The 9131-nt window shown below is 40.0% G+C and overlaps 2 protein-coding genes across 2 annotated transcripts in view; both read left to right on the top strand.

Annotated features, from left to right (window-relative positions):
• The first annotated feature begins 3231 nt into the window (after window positions 1-3231).
• cyp8b1.3 (cytochrome P450 family 8 subfamily B member 1, tandem duplicate 3) lies at window positions 3232-5182 on the top strand. Its single transcript, NM_001004587.2, has one exon. It carries the CDS (start codon window positions 3270-3272, stop codon window positions 4803-4805), a length of 1536 nt encoding a protein of 511 aa, NP_001004587.2. The 5' UTR covers window positions 3232-3269; the 3' UTR covers window positions 4806-5182.
• Window positions 5183-7998: 2816 nt separating this feature from the next.
• gjc2 (gap junction protein gamma 2) overlaps window positions 7999-9131 on the top strand; it is a 25615-nt gene continuing 24482 nt past the window's right edge. Inside the window, exon 1 of the mRNA NM_001004574.1 lies at window positions 7999-8138. The gene's annotated coding sequence lies outside the window, so the exon portion shown is untranslated. The remainder of the gene's footprint in view (window positions 8139-9131) is intronic.

A 9131-nucleotide genomic window follows, 5' to 3' on the forward strand; every position in this document is an offset into this window, starting at 1 on the left:
TTCGTCTTGAAGCTCCGCCCGTTTCCACCCCTACATCCTCCCTCTTTTTCTGATCGGGCGACACGGTGGCCCAGTGGCTAGCACTGTTGCCTCACAGCAAGAACACCGCCAGTCCAACCCATCGGGCTGGTTGGTGTTTCTGTGTGGAGTTTACATGTTCTCCCCGTGTTCGCGTGGGTTTTCCCCGGTTTTCCTCCCACCGTCCAAAAACATAAACCATAGCAATCGACTAAAACAAATTATCACCCAATACAACCTGAGTTTACACTTCTCACGGCGACAAGCAGGGGAGTTCTCGAGACCTACCTGACCTTGAATTCCCCTCTCGCCCTTCTAACGGGAGGGAGCCCCGGGCTCGAGGATATTACGAGCTCAGGGCTCTCTCCCGGGATGCCAAATACGCTTTATTGATTATCAGCTAAGTGTGAATTCTTGAAGTGTCACGAAACTACACAGAGAGGATCCAATTTTCAACTACTTTAATTAAAAACAGAAAGAATGTATCAAAAGATACAACTGGATGTTTCGGAGACGAAGAAATGTTCAAAACAAAAGAGAGCCCACAGGCCACAACGTCAACCGACGAAACAGACTGCGAAGAATTCTGAGGAACAACAGACGGGAACATGGACAAACAACGGACTGATAACACGCAGTAACCACAGGCTGAAATATATAGTCAGTAAACAAGGATCAGCTGGAGGATGATTAAGTCAGCTGATTCGAAAGCACATCGTCAGCACAAAAGGTAAACAAGCACACACCCTCACACACGACAACACACAAGACATGACACATAACATACAGAAAGAACACACAAACCGTGACATTAGGCATGTAGACATGGTCAAGAGGATTTGCTGCAGTTCAAACCGAGCATCAGAATGGGGGAGAAAGGGGATTTAAGTGACTTTGATTGTGGCATGGTTGTTGGTGCCAAACGGGCTGGTCTGAGTATTTCAGAAACTGCTGATCTACTGGTAATTTTCCGCACAACAACGCAAAAAAAAAAATATATGACACTTTACACATGTTTGGGGGTAATCTTTTCATCCACCACCAGTGTGCAGCATCCACCTGGATGACGCGATGGCAGCCATATTGCGCCAGACCGCACACCAGCTGATTGGTGGAGAGGAGACAAACTGATTAAGCCAATTATGATAATGAAGACGGTGAGGAGGCCATGATGGACAGAGGCCAGTAGGCAAATTTGACCAGTAATGCCAAGGTGAAGCCCCCACTCTTTTTCAAAGGACATCCTGGGATTTTTAATGACCACAGAGAGTCAGGACCTCGGTTTAACATCTCATCTGAAAGACGGCGCTCACTGAGCAGTATAGAGTCCGCTTCACTATACTGGGGCATTAGGATCCACACTGATTAACCCAGGTTACAGGCAAATTAAAAGTCCTATTAGCATGCTTCGGCATATCCCCCATTGGCTGAACCCCATAAATCTTAAATCAGACAGAAAAGTTACTAACCTAATGTAGGTTTTTGGTGAATCTGATTAATTTACATTATATATATATATATATATATATATATATATATATATATATATATATATATATATATATATATATATATATATATACATATCAGAGGTCGCGTTAACCAAATATTTTCTGTCATTGACGGAAAAATCTGAAGGTGATCCGTCATTTTGAAGGATTATGCTGAGGTGATCTATTGCAGTTTGTAGATAACTGTAATTCCCACTCCTGTCCAGCTGATGGCGATTGCCCTTGTTTTATCTCCTCTTTGTCAACGCTGCGTACACTTGCAAAAATCTCACAGCAGCTGAGTGCGAGAAGTTTCTTTGAACGGCCAAATAGTTGTGATATTAATAATAACAGAAAAAAGAAAAAAGAGAAAGTGATGCAGTGGACGATGAAGAACAGACAGACCAAAATCCTCAGTTCGCTAACAGCTGTTGTTACAGGCCAACCAAGCGGCAACAAGGAGGTCAGGTGGTTTGGAGTGCGCTGTGAGCTTCATGCACTACTGATCGCAGAGGGGGGAAGCGGCGCCCCTGGTGCTGAAGGATGCTGCAGTATTTTTTCCCGGTGAAACGAGCGCTTGCAGAATCGGGAAATCCCACATTCAGAAAATCCAGCACTTCTGATCACTTCCTTAGGAGAAATGTTTCTTAACTACAAAACGCTGGCTGAAGTGGCGCTAGATAACAGGAAGTAATCGGCCCGAGCTCAGCTGCCCTTCATTGTCTCTGGCTCCAACTCGGCATCGGCGAGTGTTATCCGGGCAGAGTATGGCCTGCAGCTCGCTCCCGCACATGCGTTTGTGATGCGACTGTAACGCACAGGCCCGATTCCTAACCATATCTGGCCCGAGTCTGTCTGTAGAGTCCGGGCCGCTTCTGGCAAGGACTCTCCAGTGTGGCAGCAAAACGTGGCTTCAGCCTCCAGAACAAGCCTCTGTCATGAGAAGTCGACTTTCCGAGGCAAAGACACAGAATTTAATGACAATTGCCTCTGCATCAGTCTCTCTTGATGCGTTCGATTACGCACAGGCCAGCACCCAGTTCAGGTCAACGCATGAGGAAGATATGAGGTAGGCAGATATGAGTTTTTGTTCATTTGTCAAACAAAAATAAATGAATATTTTAGCCTATATGCTCGTTGTGCAACTTAATTATAAAAATATGAATAAAAAAATGATTAGAAAATATGAGAATTAATTGACGGTCAATAATAGGTTATGACGGAATTTTTACAGCCCTCTCCGTCAAAATGACAGACAATGAGAAAGTCTAACGCGACCTCTGGTATATATATATATATATATATATATATATATATATATATATATATATATGTATGTATATAAATTTACTTAAATAAATTATTTAAGATGTTAGATGTTGTTAAAAAATTGCCAACATATCGGAGTTAAGGAGGTTAAATCTATTAACAATCTTGCATTTCTCTTTATAATACATTGTAGGGTCTCATAAATAACTAATTGCAGTTGTAGTACAATAACATGCTGTATTAATATTCATTGCAGGCCATGTCATGCACATTTTTTGCAGTGTCCTCTGCCTTACCTACTATGCTTAAGAATGTAGTAGCCAGTGTATTCTGGACAATAAGTACTAAGCAAGTATGCCATTTTAAACACAGCCAATGCAACTTGAAACTACTGGAAGAGGTGGGGCATAAAACAGCTGATAAAAAGGGAGGTGACAGAACGATAAGAGAGGTGAAAGACTGAAGAGAAAGGAGACATATGAATGTCAGAAGATGGAGAGCCTTGTACAAATCCTGCTTGCTCTATTACTCTCTGTCATAGGTGCACTTTACCTTCTGGGGGGTTTTCGCCGCAGACGGACTGGAGAACCTCCACTGGAAAAGGGTCTGATTCCCTGGCTTGGTTGTGTGCTGGAATTCAGGAAGGATACAGTCAAATTCCTTCAGAAAATGAAAGCAAAACATGGAGATATTTTTACAGTGCAGCTCGGAGGCTTTTACTTCACTTTCATCACAGATCCGCTGTCTTTCGGCGCAGTGGTCAAAGAGTCAAGAGCAAAGCTGGACTTCACAAAGTTTTCAGACCAGTTGGTGGAAAGAGTATTTGGCTATCATCCCATGGAAAACGAACACAAGTTCCTGCAAACAGCGAGCACCAAACATCTGATGGGAGACGGTCTGGTGGTCATGACTCAAGCCATGATGTACAACCTCCAGAATCTGATGCTCCACAGCGTTGGGTCTGGGAATGGCAAAGTGTGGCAAGAATCCGGACTTTTTGCGTACTGCTACAACATCGTTTTTCGAGCAGGTTATCTATCACTGTTTGGTAATGAGTCCCCCAAAGGCACAGGAAAAGAGTCTGTAGAAAAAGCCAAAGAAATCGACTTGCAGCATTCGAATGACCTTTTCTGCGAATTCCGAAAATATGACCAGCTGTTTCCCAATCTGGCGTATGGAGTGCTGGGCCCCAGGGGGAAGATGGAGGCAGAGCGTTTGAAAAGGCTCTTCTGGAGCACACTGTCAGTGCAGAAGATGAGAGTCAAAGACAACATCAGCGGCTGGATTTCAGATCAGCAGCAGGTGAGAGCCGAGCTCGACATGCAGGAGTTCATGCAGGACAGATTCATGTTTCTGCTTCTGTGGGCGTCTCAGGGAAACACGGGTCCTTCTGCATTCTGGCTGCTCTTGTATCTGATGAAGCACCCCGAGGCTATGAGCGCTGTTAGGAAGGAGGTTGAGGAGATTCTCAAAGAAGCAGGGCAGGAGGTGAAACCAGGAGGCCCACTGATAGACCTGAGCAGGGATATGCTCCTGAAAACTCCCATCCTAGACAGTGCAGTGGAAGAGACTCTCCGTTTGACAACCGTTCCTCTCCTTACCAGAGGTGTTGTGCAGGATATGACCATTATTATGGCAAACGGACAAGAGTACAAGATCCGTGAGGGTGACAGAGTGTCGGTTTTCCCCTACTTAGTTCATATAGATCCCGAAGTTCACCCGGATCCCCTCACCTTCAAGTATGACCGGTTTCTCAATGCAGATGGAAGCAGAAAGACTGATTTCTACAAGGATGGAAAGAAGCTCAAGTATTACAGCATGCCCTGGGGAGCTGGAACCACAATGTGCCCGGGAAGATTCTTTGCCACAAATGAGCTGAAGCAGTTTGTCTTTCTCATGCTGTCCTACTTTGACTTTGAGCTGACAAATCCAAATGAACAGATTCCAGATATTGATATCAGACGATGGGGTTTTGGCTCCATGCACCCAGATCGAGACATCCAGTTCAGATACAGACCTAGAATTTAAAAACACTGTTTTTGTCTTCTATGGTCTCATACTTTAACATTTTGATAATACTTAAAATACAATAGTCTGTTTTTGGTGCTGCTTTTTAAACTAACATGCTTTTGCATTTCCTGTCCATTTAAATTGTGAGACTGCTTGAGAAAAGGTTGTTTAAATACTGTCTGCCTAACTACTGTGAATGGTTTTGTGGTTAGTGGTGGTTTTGCTATATCTCATAACCTGAATGTTCCAAGAGCTTATATTTACTGTCTTTATCTATGCATGCATGCCATACAACATGCATAGCAACATAACAAAACAAATACAATATATATATATATATATATATATACTGAATATTTGCAGACAATATATAAATAAATAAAGACTTTAAGGTCTGTTCTTTTGTCTTTCTTTAGTGCCTGTTTCTTTGTTTTGGTGAATTACCTTCCAATCTTATACTTATTAATAAAAGAATAGAGTGAATGAATATTTCCCAGTAATAAATTCAACAGTAAGCATGCACCCACTGAGTATATACATTTATATATACAAAATTATCTTTTGCATGGTGTTTAAAGACAGATATATGTGCTGTACCTTCAGTGTGTGCAACCAACCAGCCGATAAAGGTAAAGATACACCAAAGATGTTGTTAGGTGTATAAGTGTGCACCTGATTGGGTTAAATGCCGAGTCCAAATTCTGTGTTGATCATTATCGTGCATCACAAATGAGCTTTCAAAGTAAACTACTAGTATAAATTCAAATCATTAGATTACTATTTACTATTGTTACCCATTTAAAAGTGGCCCAACATAGTCCTAAGTGGTATTCAAGTAGTACACTTACAAAGATACTAGTACATAGATGTTAGTATTCTTACTGCAAGAAATAGCCTATACATACAAACATACTGCAACACTACGCATAAAATGAACTTAAAGCAGCACTAGGAATGTTTTCAACATTCAGTCCACAGAGTTATATCAGTGGAAGAAAAACTTTTAGGCTAGCCCTAAGTGGTCGCATTAATTTTATTTCCATTGTCAAGCCTAAAGCAAGCATGCCATTCACACGGGGCTTCAGCGGCAATGCTTGACAGCCAATGAAAGTAGTCAGCAATTGGCCACTGTCTGAGCTGGTGTATTTGCATACAGCGATCTGATTGGCTGATGCTTCCATCGGCGCTTGAAAAGTTGAGCAAGTCCCAACTTCTGCAGCGAGAAACGCCTCTGAAGCGGCGCCGACGGATCCGCAATGCAGTTCGGCAGCGCCTGACGTCAGCCATTCAAAGTGAATGGGAAGCGTTAAAGCTGACGCCCTGTGTGAATGGGGTGTAACATCCAGGGCCTGATGGGACTTCAGCCGAATACATTGGGTGAAAGTGGGCTAGTTGGGGCTTTGGGGTGGGGTGACAAAGACAGTGTTTGCCTGAGCTAGGGAAAGAATGTCTAGATAGATAGATAGATAGATAGATAGATAGATAGATAGATAGATAGATAGATAGATAGATAGATAGATAGATAGATAGATACTGTAGGTAGATAGATAGATAGATAGATGATAGATAGATAGATAGATAGATAGATAGATAGATAGATAGATAGATAGATAGATAGATAGATAGATAGATACTGTAGGTAGATAGATAGATAGATAGATAGATAGATAGATAGATAGATAGATAGATAGATAGATAGATAGATAGATAGATAGATAGATAGATACTGTAGATAGATAGATAGATATAGATACTGTAGATAGATAGATAAATAGATAGATAGATAGATAGATAGATAGATAGATAGATAGATAGATAGATAGATAGATAGATAGATAGATAGATAGATAGATAGATAGATAGATAGATAGATAGATAGATACTGTAGGTAGATAGATAGATAGATAGATAGATAGATAGATAGATAGATAGATAGATAGATAGATAGATAGATAGATAGATAGATAGATAGATAGATAGATAGATAGATAGATAGATACTGTAGATAAATATATAGATATAGATACTGTAGATAGATAGATAGATAGATAGATAGATAGATAGATAGATAGATAGATAGATAGATAGATAGATAGATAGATAGATAGATAGATAGATAGATAGATAGATAGATAGATAGATAGATAGATAGATTTGGGAAGAGAGCGGTGAAAAAAAAACTTTGTACTTGACAGAGGAACAGAGAGGGACAGAGCAGCCAGTTTGGCTGGCTGGCTGGCTGGTTGGTTAGTTAGTTAAGTGGTTGGTTGGTTGGTTGGTTGGCTGGTTGGTTAGTTAGTTAGGTGGTTTGTTGGTTGGCTGGCTGGTTGGTTGGTTAGTTAGTTAGTTAAGTGGTTGGTTGGTTGGTTGGTTGGTTGGTTGGTTGGTTGGTTGGTTGGCTGGCTGGTTGGTTAGTTAGTTAGTTAGGTGGTTGGTTGGTTGGTTGGCTGGCTGGTTGGTTAGTTAGTTAGGTGGTTGGCTGGCTGGCTGGCTGGCTGGCTGGCTGGTTGGTTGGTTGGTTGGTTGGTTGGTTGGTTGGTTGGTTGGTTAGTTAGTTAGTTAGTTAGTTAGTTAGTTAGTTAGTTAGTTAGTTAGTTAGTTAGTTAGTTTGTTAGTTAGTTAGGTGGTTGGTTGGTTGGCTGGCTAGATAGTTAGTTAGTTAGTTAGTTAGTTAGTTAGTTAGTTAGTTAGTTAGTTAGTTAGTTAGTTAGTTAGTTAGTTTGTTAGGTGGTTGGTTGGTTGGCTGGCTAGATAGTTAGTTAGTTAGTTAGTTAGTTAGTTAGTTAGTTAGTTAGTTAGTTAGTTAGTTAGTTAGTTAGTTAGTTAGTTAGTTAGTTTGTTTGTTTGTCTGTTCATATAGCACACAACCTTGCCTAAAGTGCTGAACACAATCAATACTAATTAAAATAACAAGCTATACAGCACATACATAAGAATTAAAACATGCGACAAACCCCTCAACATAAAACAGGCTCAACTGCTAAAGAACAAAGATGCAGTTGAACAGAAAGAATAAACTGATCAGACCTTAGTGACGAAAACAAATCTCATGGCCTTTAAAGGGTTGAAGAATGTAAGCGAGAAGATGATGGCTTTGTGACTGAATCACGCCGGAAACACAATAAAAGAAACACACAAACAGACGCGAACAATGGATCTATTGGCTTGTAGCGTTGCTCCTGAGTGTCACTGCCTGTACTTGGTGGTGAATGGCTTTGAGGGAAAATGATCCATTGTGCTTCTTTTCGTCCCGCTGTGCTGATGAAGTCAAAGGTTGCTGGTAATTCAATCCCGATTCAATTCCTGCACATTTCAGAAAGGCTTGAGGAAATCTGCTCACACAATGAAAAGGTAGGAGTGGGTGTGTGATCTGTGCTGTGTTTTTTTTTTAGTCAGTGTTTGGTCCTTTATACCTTCTAATGCCCTTTATAGAAAGTCTGAAATTACTATAAAAATGGACCGCTTGTTTAATAAAATGCCAAATTATAAGGACGTTCCTAGCAAAACAAATAAACAAACCCTTGTCATGACCTGTCACTAAAAAGCATCTCGCTATAGCTGCTTAATTTATAAAATAGCCAAATTGGATTTCTTGAAACCTTTCTTGCTGTAAAAGCTGTTAATTTTGACATTCTTTTAACATCTAGGCTCACTGTTGATTATACAGATTTATGTTTTAAATGCAGCCTTTTAAGTAATGAGCTGTTCATCTTCTGTGATTGTGACCATCTTTTTGTAAAAACAGTGATATTTCAATTGCATCCACTCCCACTTTAAAAAATACTATAGTCATTTACAGCAATACTACAGTGTTGTGATACCTATTTATAAAAAAGCCTAAATTCTATAGTTGTTATTGTACAACAACAATAAACATACTGAAAAAACTGTTCAAAAACACTATAATATTTACTATTAACTACAATAGGATTTTTTTCTTGAGGTCATTCATCTGTGATAAAAAAAATTCATAAATAAAATAAATAAATAAATAAAAAACATGACCACGATCTCCGCAGCTGGTGACAAAACAGCGAGATTCAGAAAGTGTCTGACTTCTGATGCATTTTTTGAAACCCGCCGGCCGTCGCCAATTGGGTCAAATGCTATTATTTTCATCAAAATTATTATTATTTATATTATCATCATCATAATATTCACATCTTGCAAGAGCTAAAAACTGCCTGCATGTGAAAACAATACATATTAAAAAAAAGATATATATATATATATATATATATATATATATATATATATATTTTTAAAAACCGATCGACCCACATTTTAAAAATGGTCCGGCCCTACTGGCATTTGCCAGAATTGCCAGATGGCCAATCTGCCTCT

This window comes from Danio rerio, chromosome 2 (genome assembly GCF_052040795.2).
Source record: "Danio rerio strain M-AB ecotype USA chromosome 2, GRCz13ab, whole genome shotgun sequence".
Classification (NCBI taxonomy): domain Eukaryota; kingdom Metazoa; phylum Chordata; class Actinopteri; order Cypriniformes; family Danionidae; genus Danio; species Danio rerio.